Source organism: Toxorhynchites rutilus, chromosome 2, assembly GCF_029784135.1.
Source record: "Toxorhynchites rutilus septentrionalis strain SRP chromosome 2, ASM2978413v1, whole genome shotgun sequence".
NCBI lineage: Eukaryota > Metazoa > Arthropoda > Insecta > Diptera > Culicidae > Toxorhynchites > Toxorhynchites rutilus.
Window position 1 is genome coordinate 59,509,024 of NC_073745.1, and position 20,005 is coordinate 59,529,028.

General features: G+C 38.7%; 2 protein-coding genes across 9 annotated transcripts in view; both read left to right on the forward strand.

The window, feature by feature from the left end:
- The window catches only part of LOC129764245 (single-stranded DNA-binding protein 3), a 147,689-nt gene extending 131,050 nt beyond the window's left edge, over positions 1 to 16,639 (forward strand). For 6 of the 8 annotated variants that reach the window (XM_055763139.1, XM_055763141.1, XM_055763142.1 and 3 more), the window contains one exon: positions 7,290 to 8,483. In XM_055763139.1, the coding sequence (XP_055619114.1) occupies positions 7,290 to 7,394 (105 nt within the window). In that variant the 3' untranslated portion in view covers positions 7,395 to 8,483. Of the gene's footprint in view, positions 1 to 7,289; positions 8,484 to 15,635; positions 15,750 to 16,115 lie in introns of those variants that run through there. The other 2 variants (XR_008741088.1, XM_055763143.1) reach the window with 2 other exon arrangements.
- Positions 16,640 to 18,946: 2,307 nt separating this feature from the next.
- On the forward strand, positions 18,947 to 19,764 carry LOC129764231 (histone-lysine N-methyltransferase SETMAR-like). Its single transcript, XM_055763112.1, has 2 exons — positions 18,947 to 19,167; positions 19,250 to 19,764. The coding sequence occupies exons 1-2, from the start codon at positions 18,992 to 18,994 to the stop codon at positions 19,611 to 19,613; spliced, it is 540 nt and encodes a 179-aa protein (XP_055619087.1). The 5' UTR covers positions 18,947 to 18,991; the 3' UTR covers positions 19,614 to 19,764.
- Positions 19,765 to 20,005: the final 241 nt, after the last annotated feature.

Consider the following 20,005-nt stretch of genomic DNA (forward strand, 5'->3'; position numbering starts at 1 on the left):
AGAATTTATCGATGATTTCGTTGGAAAGTTATATCCAAAAGTATGAAGTCACCTCAGGGGATATAGTATTGCTGTACGAAGTTTTAAACGCGTTTTTCTCGAAACCATGTTTTTTCAATTGGTAGTATCGATATCTCAGGATCTTCTCGACCGATTTGGCTGAAATTTTTTATCTGCATGTAAAAATGGATTACCTCAAGCGTTACATAGCCGTTTTTGATATCTCATATTTTCGATTTTTTATGAATTTCTAATAAATTTTTCAAAATATTCATCGGATTTTTTTTTCTAACACCCCGTTGCTTCCGAACCAATACCATCAGCAAGGTACCTATTTTCAAACAGCATCTACGCATCCAGCTGGCAACAGCGTAATAATAATTATTCGTGCATACGAAAAAGGGAAATACATCTTCAAATACACCTTAAACAATAACCAAAATAACCGAACACTTCACTTTATGCTTAACATCCGAAAACAAAATCACGAAAATTCATTATTTTTCGACCTTCCAGACAGGGGTCCCCCCTTAACACAACATAAACGGAATGGTAAAGGATGACATCGTTAATCTTACCAGTTCCTTTTCTGGAATGCCGTCAAAATATTTGCATGCGATAATGTTTGCTGCTACGATTCGTCACGTTGAGTGAGATTCAGACTTTGTAGTTCAATGTAGATCATAATCCAGAACCAGAACTTGTATACAATCAATCACAGGAACACTCGAAATCTAGCTGTAGAGTTTTGTCCGATCGTTACAGTTTAGATTGTTGCAGGACTTGTTGTGGGTTGTTCGATCTGCCTCCATATCTGCTCGGAAATGATACTGATATCCGACGCAGTGTCTAGCTGGAGACTGTTCTGTATGCCGTTTACTTCCGCATTCATATATCTCCTTCGCATCTGAATGGCTTTCTCCTGCATTCTTCTGGTAAACATCCGTTTGAATGAGTGCCGTTGGCCTGGAGATTTTAGCTGTTTGGCGCTAACGCAGTACCCGTCTTTGTAGAACACCTGACCACGATCCTTGCATCGGTTCTTGAGGGAAGCGCATTCTTGTGAATAGTGCATGGCGCCACAGCTCCAACAAGGTGGTTATTAGACCAGTATCTCTATTTTTTTGGGGATCTTTTTATTTTTTTAACATTTGTTTATTTATTTAGGCTCATTAGTATTTTAGCTGTAACAGAGCCGGGTTTTAATCGTGTACATGTTACATGTTTATGTTTTCTATCAATTGTTTTCTATCAAATTACACAGTAGCTATTTTTAGGCGTAAGAGTATTCCATCTACTCCATTACATATGGTAAATTATACCGTAGTAGCCATTTAGGCGTAGGAGTGTTCCTTCTGCTCTTCCATTTTTCATCAGACCGGACAATGGAGACAGGTTGATATGATCATTGTTGTGTTATTAATACCACAACAGCCCAGTATTTTTTTTTCTTGTTGCAAGCAGAGCTTCCCCAATAGCATAGCTTGCATGTTGATTATTGCTTGGACATAGTAATTTTATAACAACACATGATCCTCCGAAATATCCCCTAGGTTGAATTCGACACAGAGTTCGCTCACCCGGTAGGCAAATGTTTTGTAGTCTTCGGCGGTTTGCTTCGTGACATGCAAGCACCATTACCATTTGCCGATCACTGACTCTGGGAGGGGATCTCCGTAACCTAAATGGTCGCATATCAAGCGAACGGTCTTGATCGGCCTTTTTCAAGGCTAGAAGCGAAGGTACTTTATAGTTTGAAGTCTTTATGATAGAAAAAAATCGAATCATCAACTCTGGGATACCGAATAAACTCTTTAGTTCACTCATCGTGTCTTTGAATTCCACCTCGTTGGTCACGCTAGTACCAACCAGTACACGTGACGGGACCCGTTATTTGTAATGTGGTAGGGGTATGTCTTGCGTTACGTAATGGAAGGGAGAGGATCCAAAATTTGTACTGTTAGCGTTACGTAGTTTTGCACAGTGCACAGTGAAATATTGAAATATTGCAGCGCAAGCTCCACCCCTGTGTGATATATTTTTCAGCGAGCCAGCAGCGAAGCGATCAGTCATTCTCTAAACGTTGAGTAGTTAACATCAAAAAAGCAGGGTAATTCAACCCAACATCAGTAATTAGGACGGTCGGAAAGTAGCAACATTAACAGAAATAGCCTCAGCAGCGCAAGAACATCGGCAACAGTAGTAAATGAGTTTCAATTTTGCTCTCACAACCTGAAAATACAATGCGTGTGTTTATGCTTCGCTCCTGTCTCCAGCGTGTTCTATTTCATCGTTTACCAAGCAGAAGCAGTTGATTTATTAGTTCTTCTTAGAACTATGTTTCCAAAAGTGTTTCCGCTGAGGACATTCAAGTTCAAGCGTTCAGAGACACTTTTCCATCGATTAACCGTGCACCTCCTGACCAGAGACTTCGTTCTCGTGCTATCGATCCAAAACAGATAGTGATCCAATTTCGGTCGAAGCATCGGATAGATTTTCATTATGAAAATTGTAATTGTAGATAGTTGCCACATTATGTACAAAATTTAAGAAAAAATTGGAGAGGGTCGGACCAGCGGTCAGTCAATTCTGCGTGAAAATGCTCTTCAATAGCACGTCTAACAGAAACCACTGTGATCAACAAAATGCGCGTTGAATTCTCAAGAGATCAGTTGTAGCTAGTGCAATTTACACTATAGTCGCACTAACCACATGTATTCATTTCAATGGAAATAGGTGGGTTGATAGCCACGAGAAAATCATTTTATATCTTTTGACTTTTCAGTTTTCATTTTTCAACATTAGTAGACACAGACGCAGATAGTTTGAGGCCGAGCGTTTTCATCCAGTAGAATCACTTATTTGTGCCTCTGCCTCTCTTGTGGTCGTTTTTAGCGCAGTGCTCGGCTCAATCGTTCGGTTACAACTTGATAAGTAAAACCGAACTGATACCCAAACATAACCTTCCGAGCGTGAATATTTGACCGAGTAGGCGACGTGAAGACATGGCCGGATGCCAATGACTTTTTTTTCTTTTTTGTTTTGTTGTTAGCTTCAGAATGCATTTTCGGAATATGTACAAAAAACTGTACAGTATAGAGCTAGGCGTGCGTAAGCAAAGCAGAAGACAAATGTGAAGATAACTATTAACTTAGACTCCGCTTTCGCATGAATTTGGAATCTAGTCTCGGTCCAGCCAGCGAGCCGACCCAAGAGATAATTTTCAAGTTTTCAGACTGTGCCGTAGTCACTGTAGGGTTGGGTCCTCCAATTGTTTGGGTATGCGTGTATTTGTAAGTTTGGGTGTCAAGGCAAATTATTATATCTTATATCTATATATTATATCTAATAATATATCTAATACGTGCTCACTTCATCGCGGATGGTTTCATGATTCGATTTATGCTTCATGTGCAATCATGGATTCGCGATATGGAGTTAGCTAATATTCGTCCGAGAGGAATTTATTGCGTAAAATTATTCTATTGAAGAGTTAATAATTCTGCTGATGTGTATTCGGTTCGGATTTCCATTTGCCGTTCTGCGAAAGGTTTTGCATGTATACTTTGTGGAATATTTCTTTGAGAATTATGTCTTTAGGAACGATCGAGACGTAATTTTCTTTTTTGGATATTCAAAAAGTCCAGTATTTCTGAGTCGCTATAGTCAGCGAGCAATCAACAGTACATGTTAATGCTGAGGATGAGAGTTAACTTGCAAATTGTATTGCTTCGTTGCTTTGTGAATGCTTTACGCCGCTCAGTGCAAGCATTTAGTTTATGAACTATGTAGTCTTACGTCTACATAGTCTACATGTAGTCCTTCGATATTACCGGGAGCTTTATTGCGCTCTAAATACATTGATAGCAATTTCGTGGAACGCAGTAACCAAGTCGTAGATACTGATGGTAATCAGGTATGGAGAAAATCGCATCGAAATTCGTTTAACAACACTCATCTCATCCACAGATAAAACTCACCCTTCTATTCTCTGTTTATGCCTCAATTTATTTGAGACAGAAAACATTCCCTCATTTGTCTCTCGGATCCTTCCGAGATCCGTGCGATCCTTCCAAAGGAGTATTCATTCATTGAATGTTGTTTTCCACTCTTTGTTTTGTTATGTTCACTATCAGTTCCGAATGAAGATGGTCGGGGAGTGTAAAATGATTCACCGTGCAATCTCACGATTGCTTGCTGCATTCTTTTCGCCATGATTATTCGAAGCAGATACAAGAGTGATTTATAATTAGGTGTGGAGAAATGAGCGAATGAACTTTTCTATACTTGATGGTAATTGATGGTGTTTTCCACTGAAGTAAAAACATACCGACAAGTTGAACTTTTTTAAGGGTGCACTCAATTTTCAAATCAAATCACTCAAAATGCATAAGATAGAAGTTTCAAAAATTATATCTGTACGTAGAATCTAGTGATTCCAAACTGTTTTTATATAGTGTTCGGTACCTAGACAAAACAGTGGTTTCAATTATTTAATCAACATTTTCGACAGTTGGCTGAACTGGTTTATCTCTGATATTAAAAATTACCGGAACGGAATCGATGAACCGTAAATTTGATACGTAATTGGTTGTGATAGTATCGGGACCATAAACACTATTCTCAATTTCAGCCGTCTGGCATCCCATTTTTGCTTTTATCAAACAAAAACTGTTAAATGTACCACATTTGCTCTTTGCTGTCTTCAATTTTTAACATCCTGTAATTCAAAACTGATGGATCAAACAGGATTCTGTATTTTCAAACGCGAATTTTCACGTTCCTAACGAGCAAAAATCTGAAATGATTTGATCCATACTTCAAAAGGTATCGTTCACCACAATAGTAATGATATTATTGTTTACACAATCTAATATTTTGAAATACTTGTGTGAGAGCGTTGATAATATACGTCATTCGTAGCGAAAGGATTTATTACTGACTACGGGGTATTACGTTGTCATTCTTCTATGATACCTTTGAGCACCGTTAACATCTCAAGTTACGATTTCTTCAATTTCCAACAGCATTGGACAAACTAAAACATTTCGGTCTGTCACATATTGACAAACGCATCAGTCAGGCTTGGTGTTATCGTTTTCTTTTCTCAATCAAACAAATGAAGAGTACCTCTGTGTAGCCGTTGAGAGAGTTTCGAATTAGAAAACAATCAAAATCCTGTTATTATTTCAGTGAAACCTTCCTTATCATCTTGGTCTTGCTAATTGACTATGATTTCAAGGTTTCCGAGTATCAAAATGTGTATTACGATCGGGGCCTTACAATAAGACTCATTGATAAATCGCCGCTCAAAAATTAATCTACTGCAATCGATGTTGCGACTTATTCACGCCGGCCCAATATATTGCTGGCTCTCTTTCCCCTCTAATGAATAATAAATATCTTCTCCTTCTGTACAGACACGCTTCTATTGTTTTATTCTTCAAATAGAAGTGAAGTTTCTAAACGTCTTTTTCAGAACGAATTAAAATCTCGTTCGTTAGGGCAGTTTTTTATTTAAATTAATGTTCCGATGTTGCATTCAAAACAAATATGAACAGTGCTGTGGAAAGTTTTGCTGTAAGGGGTAGCATGAGAAATCAGTTGAAAACGTTGGTGGTATTATAATTGTGAGCGTGACTGCCATGCTCTCCCATTGAAAACATGACATTCAGTGTGTATGACATGCGATTATTTCGGTCATACATTCCGGTAGCCACTGGGTCCCTCAGATGACTCTTGTTCAATTTCACTTCAACGCGGTGAACGCGGTGAAATGAATCAATCGAAAATAACTTTGGCTAAAGTGGAAAAAAAAACAAAAAAAACTTTTTTATTTCTATGTTCCAAAAATTACAAGCCCTGGTGTCGATGATTGTAATAATATGTAAAATGTATTTTAAATTCTCATTTATCATATCAAGCATTGACTCGCCATACAAAATATTATCGATTTGGGTAGGAAACACATTCCTATTTCCAAAAATAATGAATCATAGCTCATTCATTGCAATCGATTGCTGTGGGGGTATTTACTTATCGGTTGGTCTTCTTAAGTCAAAATTCACTTAATTCATTAGCAAAAATAACAGTATTGTCCGTACGTGTGCAACATATTTCTCGAAAACAATTCACAACCGTGTTAGCCAACCTCTATCATTGTTTCGTGTATGTCGTGTACTTTCTCCCTCTCCCAAACTAGCTAGCTAGCTGTGTAAATATCGAAAAAAAAGAAAGAAGAAGCATGTTCTAGACGATTGAAGATTGTGCCATTTTACACAACACACACACGGCAGAAACTCCATTTTAGTTATATTTTACTCGATAGTATAACCTTTCTATTTGCCAAAATTGACCCACAACTGTAGAACGCATAATATCCGCGAACGATGTAAAATACACACAGTACCTTAACACATACTTACCTTCAAGAAACAAACAAAAAAAACCTAAGGTACAAGGCCCAATCGTTTTGGGATCAAGCAAGATTGAGAGATTGAGAAAATGATAAACCGCCGAAAACCGTCCAAAATCGAAGAAACAAACAGTTCACATTAGCACAACAATAACCGTGTTGATATTGAATCATTGACATAAAAATAAAGAGAAAGAGATCGGATTTTTCCATCCCCGTTTCCCCCTTCAAAACTGTTGTAAGGATTATAGACTAAGAAACTGGAGAAGAATAAACACTGATACAAAAACGAATATGTCCAATAATTACCTACTTAAGATCCTGAAGAAAGAACAGCAGAGAAACTAATAACTCATGATTGTATACACACAACACAAGAAGAAAAAAAACATACGAACAAAATCAACTGTCAATCCGCGAGGGTTAGACGGTGTCTCGTCCATTGCGTAATCTTTTATATGGCTAAAACCGCATCGAATTAAGAAGCAAACTGATACGTTTAGTTTAGGAGAGTGATAACATACAGAAGAGATTGAATAAAGAAGGTTATATTTTGATCACTGAATCAAAACGCGTTGATATTTGTTCCTTCCATATCTGGTCGCTAATCCTTTCAGATTGTCACTTGAAGCAAATCAAGCACTGGATTGAAACGAATCTGCTTACTTTCTCTTAGACTCTCGATCTCATCTAATCTCAAATCTTGCTTGGTTCGAAAGAGGAGGGACAACAGACAGTGCGGCAGTCGTTGGTCAATTTCGGCAAAGGTTTTTTTTACCCATTAGAAGTTTGTAAGCCCACTGTTCTTTAGAAGACAAAAAAACATACAAAGCACCCAAAGAAAAAAAAAACAATTCCGGAATTCCACTTGCAGGACCAAACCGAGTCGGCCGCTATACTCAAGATCAAGGAAAGCATGCAGGAAGAGGCGAAACGCTTCGAGAAAGATTCCGACCAGCCCGATTATTACATGCAATAACATCCTCCTCCTAGCGTTTCTATTACTGCAACAACATCAACTACTACTACTGCTGCAGCAACATCAACTATTACTACTACCACTACTACAAGTACTACTTCTTCTGTTGTCGAACAAACTTGTACTGATAACATTCATTTCGCCCCTATGAGTACTTCGACCAACACAACAAACGCCGCTTCTTTCACTACTTCTACCAAATGCAACTGAGTTGTGCTTCTCTATTTCTTGAGGACAAAACACACACACACATACACCAAGCGAGCGGCAACCAGAATGTATAACACACAGTCCTTATGTAGAGTATCTCTTATTGCTTTTATTTCCTGTTATTGGCTCATAAATCCACCTATCGCTAATAAAACAAAATTCTACTCATCAAAAGTCTCACCATATAAACATGCCTCGTGAAGTCAGATTCTGCAAAAATATAACGATCATAAACAAAAACAAAACAACACACAAAAAACAATGCAACCAGAGGTGTGAAAGCCGAATCGTGTCTACTTTTGTTTCTCATTTTCCCGTGTATCCCTCGCAATATAGAGAATATCTATTCTCGGATTTATCTCACGAAATCCAATTTCCGTTGCCCAAATGAAACCCAAAAGAAATAAAAAAAAACAAGAAATAAGAAAAATAGAACGTGTTGAACAATTTGTGAGAAACTGATGCAAATGATGCAAAAAGAATAAAAAAACACACACAACACAACGTATAGGATAATTTTACCAATATCATTAAACGAGAAAACAAAAAAGAAAAGGAAAAGAAAGAAAGAACGAGAGCGTCGATCCGTCGGGAATGCCAACCAACACCTTAAACATAAGACAGCAAACCAAGCAAAAACCGAGCAAAAAAAAGGGAGAGATGCGCGAGTCTATCGATTTGGCAATAGAATCGCGAAAACGATATATGGTAATGAGAAGAAAAAAAGCGAAAGCAAACAAGAAGATACATCTGTGTTAGAATTTATTATTATTATTATTTTCTCGAGCAAGACGTGCAACAACAAACAGAAAACTGGAAAAAAAACAAAACAAAAACCAGGAAGATAGTGGAAAATAATCATTTTTGTGAAACACAAAACATCCGAGTGCGCTCGTCGCGTCGGCGGTCCCCTCGGGTGTCGGGTCGCGACGGGTTTGTGTCGACTTTTGATTTCATCCGAAACGTCCTTTCCGTGCTTTGTTAGATTTAAAGTTGCACTTCGTGGTTACGCTAACATTTACTTGCAGAGATGTCTTCTCTACATCGTGGCGAAACGGAATCCAAAAAGACAAGCATCGAGAAAATTCCTTCTGTACTCCGCTGGCCGAGAACGCACGCAACCGAAACTGGATGTGGAAATTTTTACTAATCCGTTCAGGAATCATCTAACATGAATTTAGAATTTGAAATCCGAAATCGGTATATCGAAGATGGATTTTGAATGCACCCGAACTAGAATTCACGAGCTGTAATTTATGATGGGGAGCTTGAGCACTGAATCCGAATTCGAACAACTCCAAAATTTGTACCAATCTGATCTGCAATCCGGAATCTGAGTTTGTGAACTTGAGCACTGCTTCCGAATCCGAACAGCTCCAAAATTTGTGCCAATCTGACTTGTAATCCGGGGTATGTGTTTGCAACATGAATCTTTGAATCCCAAACACCGTTCATGTCTAGAAGTTCGTACCATGTCTGATCTTCAATCCAGAATCTCATTGTTTAACATAATGCTGGATTTTGTTATGTGCAATTTGAACATTAAATCCGGATCTGAATACATCCCAAGGTTGAAATTTTAGGTCTAGAAATGGAAATATATACTGGACTGATTTGCGGTTGGGAGTCTGATTTCTGGAATATGAATATTGAATCTGAATACACCTCATTCTGAAATATGAAATCTTTGAAACTCGTGTCAATCTAATCAGCAACTCTGTAACATGAGTCTGGAACTTTAAGGTAGTAGCCCGGTGTGACGATCGAAATTTCGACGTTTTTTCATAATTACGAAAATGTCCACGATTGTCCACGGTGTAGGGGGTAGGGGTATAGCCATTGTCCACGTGGATACGTGAAATAAATATCTGAGAAAAAAACAATCACATCTACATTTAAAAATCAACGTAATCTGTTTTTCATTTTCAAGATGTTTTAAACTTTCCTTCATGCTTGTCCTGCATATTTAACAATAAAAAGGTTGAGCTGCCTGATGTTTTTTTTTTCAAATACTTGTCAGTGTGCACACAATGGTAGAATTCGTGGTTTTTGAAGATGCTTAAAATGAAATTGCTACGGAAGTAAATAATCTAACGATTTGCTGTCAGAGAACTAATCACAAAGCAATTTGTGAAGATTTATCAGGTTGATCAAGAGCTTCTCGATAAGTTACCAAATATCCTATGTACAGTGGTGGAAAGAAAAAATTCATGATTTTGTTTTTGAAAATGAACGTATTTCTTACAATGGAAAGGATGTAAACAAGCCATTGTTTGTATTCATTTTCAAGTTTATATAAAACTCCAATTAATTGGATTTTTCCATCCCTTAATCCCATGCCGTATGATTTAATTTCCAACAACAAGGCCCAAACACGAGCACATTGAATCGTCCCGATACTCTGTTGAGTGTGTGCATCTTACTTACGATCGTAGCAGTCCCGCATCATCACACGCCTGAAGCATGTATCCATTTCACATCGATAGAGCACGAGTGCGGTTCGATTTTGTACGTTCTGGCACAGTCTAATCGCAACGAGTGTGGTTCGACGTTATACGTGAAGGGGTTAACGGACGGTTTATTATCTACCCATCGTGAACTCAAACCAACGAACTTAGACAGTTATCAGGTATGCTATAAAGGTCCTCGCGATAGTATTAGTAAATAGCGTGCAAAATAGCGCACACACACTGCACGCTATTTTATACGTGTGAGTAATTTTCGTGTACGATATACAGAAATGTAGCTCACCTGTAGCATATGTCAAACCACGTTGAACTCAAACATCGATGAATGCATACGTGATACATGGGAGAGAGAGAGGAACGAATTAGTTTTGGGGGAAGTCACTCCAAAATGCAATGAAGACAATTTGACTGGGAAGAATGAAATGAGATAGTCGAGTCGTAGAGGGTAAAATGAGATTAAACTCCCGACTGACTGTTTAGTCGTTTTGGCGGAGAAACTGCGTGAAGCAGCCAAAAGTCATTTCCAACTGAATACGAATATAGTCAGTCAGATAGTCAGCTGACTATCCTCAGATGACTATGACTATGCCGAGCCCTACTCACAGGTGCAGCATATCCTAGGATGCTTCGGATTAAAGCGAAGAACAAAGTTTTTTGGGCGTAGATGTTGGTGAACTGCTAGGTGGAGCGTCGTATGAAGAACAGACGAGGTTTTAGCTGTGATAAGCGCAACGCTTCTGTTGAATCTCAATTCGACTCCAATAGTAACTCCAAGACCACACATTGTATAAACAAGTTCCAGTGGCACAGATCAAATATTGTATTGATGTGCTACGGCGACGATCCTATGGGTGAACGAAATCACCTTGCATTTTCCCACGTTGACTCTCATGCCGTTTTCGTTGCACCAAAGTTAAATATCGTCAATGTCCTTTTGAAGGACGAGAAGGTCGGGCGTTGTCACGATTACTCGATACATTGTGGGGACACAAATCGTTGACGTACAGAACAAATAACATAGGTCCAAGCACACTTTCTTGCGGAACTCCTGAAGTGATTGAGAAGACTGCCGACCGCGCAGAACTGATCGACACAAAGGATTGGCGACCGGTCCAGTAGGAAAAAATCCAACCAACCTACCAACTTGGGAATCCCATAGCCCTGAATTTTCTACATGCATACAGATGCGGTACGGTGTCAAACGCTTTCGAAAAATCGACGTAGATGGAGTCGACATGCCGAAGGGCTTTGGCTTCGCAAAACAGTGTGTTTGTATAGCGAAGCAGATTCGTTGTACTGAACCGATGCTGGACGAAACCATGCTGGAACTAATTGGATGTATCACATTGTACAAAGCGTTCTGAACTACAGTTTCGGAGACTTTGTTAAAGCAGCAGAGAAACAATATTTCACGGTAGTTTTCCACGCGGTTTCGATTACCCGCTTTGTAAATGGGGGCTATTGAAGCTTTTTTTCCAAATAGTGGGGAAAATTCTTTCCCACAACGAAAGGTCGAATACGCAAGACATTGGAAAAGCGAGCGAGTGAGCACAGTGTTTCAGCAGAGATGGAGGAATGCCATCAACTTCAGGCCCTTTTGATGCGTCTAGGTCATGCAAAGCTTTCATGACTACACCCGGAGAGAAGTTCAACGTCGGGATATTTAAGCTGTGCTCCTGAATGTGATCAAAACTTGCAACGTGCAGAGGAGGTGAAGTTGAGTTTTACACTGACTGAAAGAAGCTCGCGAACAGATTAGCGACATCGTCTGGGGAACTGGCACTTATTCCGTTGAATTTCATTGTATTCGGGATGCGATTGTTTGAGCGATGTGATTTCACGTACTTCCAAAATGCCGATGGGTTTCACTTGAGATCGTTGCATGTATTCTTCGGTAGCTGGACCTCAATAATGCGCTGTAGTTAGTTTCCCTTGATTTGAGACTATTTTTTATCGTCGATTGATCTAATTCTCAAATAACGTTTTCACGACTTCCGCAGTACGTTCCGTAAGCTGCATAAATCGGGGTCCACCAGGGTTGCGTCGGAATTGGATTAACGACGGATCGTTGGAGGGGATCTTGCGCGTAGAGAATTTCATACAGTTTATCGTGGAAACGTTAAGCTATCGCTTCGACCGATTCTCCGTCCGGAAGTTCAAGCCAATTGGATGGGCTTGTGACGATCATCGGCTGCCAATAACGGGACCGGAGGCACAAGGAGATTCGCAATGTCCGGATGAACGCCAAATCGAAAAACCTGTCATTCGAATTTGAAAGCGAATTCACTTGAATTAATCCCCACGTCAGCATCGGTTCGGTGAGAGCCAGTTTCTGTTTCGTAGATGCGTTTGATGGTAATTAACCATTCATGTCCTCGTCGAAGATCGAACTCAAAAACGGGAGATTGTAGTCGCCTAGTGCCAAGATAACATCGATACTCGAAGATCCCTCCATGATCCTCTGTAGCGTGATGGTATGAGACATGTAGAGAGCCGGGCGGGGGCGCAGATAGATAGCTGCGATACATACACTGCGTTTCACAACTATAGAACCACTCATTTTTTCTGAGTTTCCAGAGATATGTAAGAAGTCGATTGGATTGAAATATATAGTATGTGATATAACAACTATCTTCATTTAATAGACTGGCCATTTGAACTTTATTGTTGTGTTCAGGCATGAAACATTCAAAAAACAAAAATTCCAGTGTTTCATAACTTTAGAACCAAATGGAAAAACTATCACTCCTTGACAAAATTAACGTCAATTTCACATGAATTACAATAAGTTTCTAATTCGTAGGTCATCTTTAGTTCTCAATCAGTTCAAATAACCCATTTGGGGTGGTTTTGACCAAGCTGCGCCATGTTGTAGTGTGTATCTCGTTCTACGCAAAGCATACTGCTCATTCAAGCTCTTCAAATAACTCATGCTGCTTGTAAGCTAGTGTCCTCCCGTGGCCGAGTGGTTAGCGTCCCACATTATCATGCCGGGGGTTCGGGTTCGATTCCCGTTCTGACCGGGGGATTTTTCGTCAAAGAAATTTCTTCCGACTTGCACTGTGATCACGCGTAATCTAGAGCTTGCCACTTCAGAATACATTGAAGGTGTGTTTTCCGGCATAGAAATCTCAACTAAGTATTACTAATAAAAATGACGCAAAAAAATGACCTACGTTGAGAAGGCAAAAGTTCCACTGGGAACGTTAGTGCCATCCAAGTAGAAGAAGAAGCTTGTAAGCTGCATCTACTTTTCGTACGTTCACTCCTCATAAGTTCTTGATATGGTTTTGATCTGGTAAACGAGCTGACCAGTCCAGAATCTGAAGCCCCTATCCAATAAACCATACCTTGACTTTCCGATTGTTATGAATTGATGCTAAATTACCCAATTATCACAGTGTTTTCGATGCAAAAACAGAAGTAAATGATTCTGAAGTACTTCATTGCACTTCTGACTGTGCTTTGGTGTTGATGAAAAGCTATCTGAGCCAGGCCGTTTTGAAAATATTTTCCTCAAACCATCAAACTGCCGCCTGCACAGTTACGAGTTGAAGAATTAAATGACAAGTCCTTCCAGTATGAAGAAATTCTGTTCAAGTTGGATTTCTTTTTATCAGAGAAGTTCTCCTGAAATAGTGAAATCCATGGGATTAGCTTCCACGTTAATTTTTGGACCCGCAGCTTTGGTGATGAGATTTTCATGGTTTGAAGAGAATTTTCTCAAAAAGGCCTGGTTTAGATAGCTTGCAACCAACACGAATGAACAGACAGAAATGCAAAAAAAAAACAATTCAGAATCATTTACTGCTATTTTTACATTAAAAACAATGTGACCAGACCAAACCAGACCAAACCCTATCAAGAACTTATGAGGAGTGATCGTATGAATAGTAGATGCAGCTTACAAGCAGTATGAGTGATTTGAAGAGTTTAAACGAGCAGTATCCTTTGCGTAGAACGAGATACCACTCCGAACTAAAGATGGCGTATTAATTAGAAACTTATTGTAATTCATGTGAAATTGACGTCTTCTTCTTCTTCTTATATGGCACTAACGTTCCTAGAGGAACTCCGCCGTCTCAACGTAATATTACTTGCGTCATTTTCATTAGTACTTGAGATTGAGATTTCTATGCCAAATAACACGCCTTGAATGCATTCTGAGAGGCAAGCTCTAGAATACGCGTGACCACAGTGCAAGTCAGAGGAAATTTCTTTGAAGAAAAATTTCCCCGACCAGAACGGGAATCGAACCCGAACTCCCGGCATGCTAGGTTTGACGCTAACCACTCGGCCACGGGAGCACAACACAACAGAAATTGACGTCAGTCACCTTCGAATCTCAAGTGATTCTGACAGATCAGCTGAAATCCGACACTACATCGCACATCGTTCGTTAATCGTCGTCTCGATAAGACTGGTCAGCTTTCGTGGAAATCCGTGCTGAAGTCAACGAAGAGGTAGTACGTATGAATTTTCGACACCTCTGGAGAATTTGTTGCAGGGTAAATATTTGATCCCTCGTCTAGCTCTCCGCATAAATCTGCACCGGAACACAAACATTTTCGTTACTTGTTTTTGGTATGTTAAAACTGGATGGTGTACTGTGGAAATGTGATCATCGAAGTATTTTTTCCTGCTCTAACTGTCTTTTACCGTCCGTTTGTATGCACAAAATATGTCTACGTGATTTACAGTTAATCATAAGGGAATATTGTGAGATCAGGCTTTTTTATGTGTAGTGCAATTTATCGCTTTTGCTTGTATTGATACCCTTGTAAAATCAACTACATTTATCGAAACTAATACATATGGCTCAGATCCCTCGTCTAGCACTACGCATAAATCTGACCTGATACCTTCACACGAATGTGTTGAATACTTTTGGTGCCTCTATGGGCACTCATACTGTGGGCACCGGAATAGCACCTGTTCCACTGGGTGATGGATACGACACAGCCCGCACTAAATTAAGAAGTCGTCTCTAAATCCGTTACCGAGCTGGCCTGGTCATATAGTACCGACGGGTAAACCGTCGCAATCAATCCTACTGCTGCTGCAACTGCTAAGAAGATAATGTGCATTTCCGGGAGGCGGTGTTTCACGTAAAGATAATATCTAAGTTATATTTCTAGTTGATGCTACGGACTTTCAGCGATAGTAATGAGTACTTCATTCGAGGGTATATCTGTAATTGACTTCATCTCACTAAATCTAAGACTTTCCACCTTTCTATAGCTAGAAAACTGCTAACAGTCTCCTCTTCGATCTAGTGATTTCTTTCTACGTTGCCTCGTTTCTAGTGTAGGATATGTTGTTCTAGAGGAGGTTCACTGCCTTTTCCTTAAATGACATCAAACATTATATTCTAGATAGAATCGCATGGTCGCTACACTGATAGCACATTTGCATCGTTAAGTGCTGATTCAGGAGCGTCGATTCCAATATAACGACCGTAACATAGATTGAGCGTATATCTATATAATAATATAAATATGCGAAATAAACACAGCATTGATTTTAAAATTTCATCATCCATATTAATTGCTTTCTCCCTCAGGAGATAGGCATCGTCAAATTAACGGATCAGAGGAAGAAGAGAAAACGAAAAGAACGTTAACCCCGAACACTGGCTTAATTGAAGGAGACCATTCGGATGCACGGTTGTCAAATGGTACGTTCAGAACCCCTGTTATTATAGATCGAAACAACGTTAGATGATGCAGTTCTTTCAGAATCTTCCTTTCTGAAGTTATGTTCTAATAGGATATAGGTAACATCGTGGATTCGAAATAAGGCATTCCAATTGTTCAGAAATTCCATTTTAACCTAATGTATGGTGGGCATTCGTCTATGGTAGTGTCATGTGTGGTGTTTTGGTCAATATTGCTTTAATCTTCACATGTTCGTCAATAGTGAATTGTCATATGTTCTAACTGTCTTAACTCCAAGAGAACCCCAGCGTATGCTCTGGATGATTAAATTATCATCTCCAAATCCATCATCCAAATAAGTATAGAGATTTTTCATTTCATTCCAGGTTGATTTTGCTCTATTCGTCAAAAAGTTGACCGAGTCAACTAAGAAAAGTGCATGGCGACCATTTACTTGATAGAGATAATGCTTGGAACCTAAAATGAACATTGGAACGGCAAAGGCGAAATAAGGTCTTCTTCATCAGTCTTCACATCCTCTGGTTGCTATTGCACCGGAACACAAACATTTTCGTTACTTGTTTTTGGTATGTTAAAACTGGATGGTGTACTGTGGAAATGTGATCATCGAAGTATTTTTTCCTGCTCTAACTGTCTTTTACCGCCCGTTTGTATGCACAAAATATGTCTACGTGATTTACAGTTAATCATAAGGAAATATTGTGAGATCAGGCTTTTTTATGTGTAGTGCAATTTATCGCTTTTGCGTGTATTGATACCCTTGTAAAATCAACTACATTTATCGAAACTAATCTGTGAACCAGTATATGTCTGATAGTTACATTTAAAATCGAAATAACAATTTATATTATACACGTTCTACAATATTCCAGACACGTTCCAAAACAAATATTTTTCTCATTATTTTAAAATCACATTCTTGACAGCTTATATCAGAAAAATAATGTTTGTGTACAGTTTTTATTTTAATCGGTTCAAAAATGAATACAAAACAAAAAAATACGTCCATCCACATATGGCTCAGATTTAAATTTGGAAAAAATTAAAATGAGGTGAAATAAGATAAGATGATAATTCGATACAGATGGAAGGCCATTAACTATGGATTTGAGAGTGGAGAATATGAATTGTTTGATATGGTGTAGAGGATATTTCACAATATCAAAGAAATCACATTGATGAAAGTAGCAGTAGAAAATCATTTGTTTCCGAATGCCGCAATCGAACGTCGTTTCCAATTGATGGGAAGGGGGATACTATTTGTGCTGAGTATTCCCGAGGAATCCATTCCTTCTTTGAGCTTTGATAATTCTGCTCCGGAACAACGAAATGGTATGATAATCATTTTATACAAAAGAAGAAATGTCCAAGAGTTATATGCTTCAAACAAACGATTGCCATTCCAGCGATAGTCCTACGTTAACCTTGCGGTTATATCACAGAAGTGTATATGTATCCAAAAAATCTGTAGGAAGTTAGGGATCTTTTGACATGGATATTTCCGATGTTGAGATCACTGACTCCCCCTTGCTATTTCCAGTGCACAATGGTCCAGGAGATGCATTTAAGTGGAAAATAGCATCTAGAGCTCGACAGTTATTCTCTAAACAAAAACTGTCTTCGACAAAGTTGTTGCATATGATAGAGCGCTAACTTTGATGTTGTCAAAAATAGGGTGACCAACATTTACGATAAAATAAAAATTCTAACTTTCTTATCTAGATAGATAGAGGTAAACATTGCTCTACAATGTTATATCCCCAGTTACTTAAGAAAACTTCTTAAAACATTTTTTTTTCTATCTCTTGAAATAATCGATATATCGCTTTTTTCTAAGTTGCGTTAGGGTCACCATAAAAAAAAACAGTTTTTTTGCTCTGACTTTTATATTGCAAATTTTACATGCAAACTGTCTTCAGAAGACTTTCAGAGCTTACTAAGACAAAAATTTTGTGATGCAGAACTGGTCAATACCGTAACTCTACTCAAAGTTATTGATATTTCTTCCCAAAAAAATACGCTCTCTTCATTCGCTTGTCATTCTCATCGGGGCAAACAAAAAAAGTGTTCGTTGACGGCATTTGAAAGAGCATACTTGACTCTACATAATGTGGGATTTCCAAAACTATGTTATTTTTTGTATTTGTGTAAACTAAAATTGAAATCATTAGTATTTGGATTAAAAAGCATCAATAACTTTAAGTAGGATTTAGATATTGACAAGTTCTGCATAGCAAAATGCAAAAAGTCGTCCCATGACAATATTGATGTAGAGGTTGAAATATAAAAGTTAGGGCAAAAAACCCGTTTTTTCCATGGTGACCCTAACGTAACTTAGATAAAACACAACTTTATGGAAGATCTTTATTCTCTAGACAAAAACTGTCTTCGACAAATTTGTTACATATGATAGGACGCTCATTTTAATGTCATCAAAAATAGGGTGACCAAATTTTTCGATGAAATAAAAAATCTAACTTTCTTATCTTTATAGATAGAGGCAAATATAGTTCGACAATATTGTAGCCTCAATCATTTTAAGCAACATCAAGTTTTTTTTATTTTTAATTTTTTTTTTTCAACATCTATATAAGCGCTTTATCATATGTATCAACTTTGTCGAATACAGTTTTCGTCTAGATAATAACTGTCGAGCTCTAGATGATAATTTCCACTCAAATGTATCTCCTGAAGCATTGTGCAGTGGGATCAGGAAAGTCGCTTAAATGCGTTCCCACCTCGGAAGATATTTTTACGCAAATTTTTACTCAAACCATGTTTACATTCTCCTCACAAAAAACTGCTAATCTCTCCTATAATTACTAAACTTTCCGCACAGCAATTGACCACGTCACCCAACTCATCCATTCCCGCTCGATTTATGTTGGAGTATCGCCTCTATATTCCATCCCATGACATATATTGGATCGTAAAGAAAGATCTGGCGGTTTTTGTTACTTATATTGTAAACGATATATTTTGAAATAAAATTTGTTTATAATCCCTTAATGTTATATGTCATTTTGAAGCGCGTTTTTCGTTTTTTAAACAAAATCATTGCAGTGATTTTGTTTAAAAAATAATTGTTCCACTTTTTTAGAACTTCAAACAGCATGAAGAAAAGGTAAATTCGCACAATTTTCTTGTTCCAGTTCAAGCTAGGCCGAAAAGCAGCGGAGGGTACTCGCGATATCAACGACGCGTTTGGCCCAGGGACCACTAACGAACGTACGGCACATTGATGGTTGAGGAATTCCACAGCGGTATGGAGAGCCTTGAAGATGACGAGCGTAGTGGTCGGCCATCCGAAGTTGACAACGACCAACTGAGAGCTTTAGTCAACGCCAATCCACGCACAACTGTTCGAGAGCTTGCTGCAGAATTGGATGTAACGCCAATGACAATTTCCAATCACTGGTAAGAGATAGAAAGGCAAAAAAACTCTATAAATGAGTGCCTCACGAACTAAACGAAAATATAAAAAAATCGTCGTTTTGAGGTGTCTTCTGCACAACAATAAAGAACCATTTCTCGATCGAATTGTGACGTGTGATGAGAAATGGATCCTCTACGGCAATCGACGAAGTTCAGCTCAGTGGTTGGACCGTGATCAAGCTCCTCAACACTTTCCGAAGCCAGCACTTCACCAAAGGATGGTTATGGTGCCTGTTTGGTGGTCCGGTGTCATCCATCACAGCTTTCTGATTCCGGGCGAAACGATTACGGTGGAGGAGTACTGCCAACAAATCGATGAAATGCACCAGAAGCTCCAACGTATGTGCCCGAAATTGGTCAATATGAAAGACCAATTCTCCACGACAACGCTCGCCCGCACGTCAAACAACCGACCCTGCAGAAGTTGAACGAATTGGGCTAAGAGACTCTGCCTCATCCAGCATACGTACACCATGAATCTCGTGGTTTTAACAGTCATATTCGTACTGAAAGATCGCTTCACTTGATATCTCTTCGATTCCTCATCCGGTGTGAGGTAATTGGAAATTTTGAGCAGCTAATCAAGCAAAATCTCCAATCTGAATTCATGACTTTATATCATGAATTCATCTCCATGCAGGTAAATCATTTTACGTACATTAGGATGGCAATGGATGTATGGGAAAAAAATCAGCATTGAATTTCAAAAACCGTCAAACCGTCGCCAACCGTTAGGTCATTTTTTTGGACCAATAAACAAATAGTACATGGTCGGTTCTTTAAATTCAATAATTTTTTTCCTATACCTTCATTTCATTGC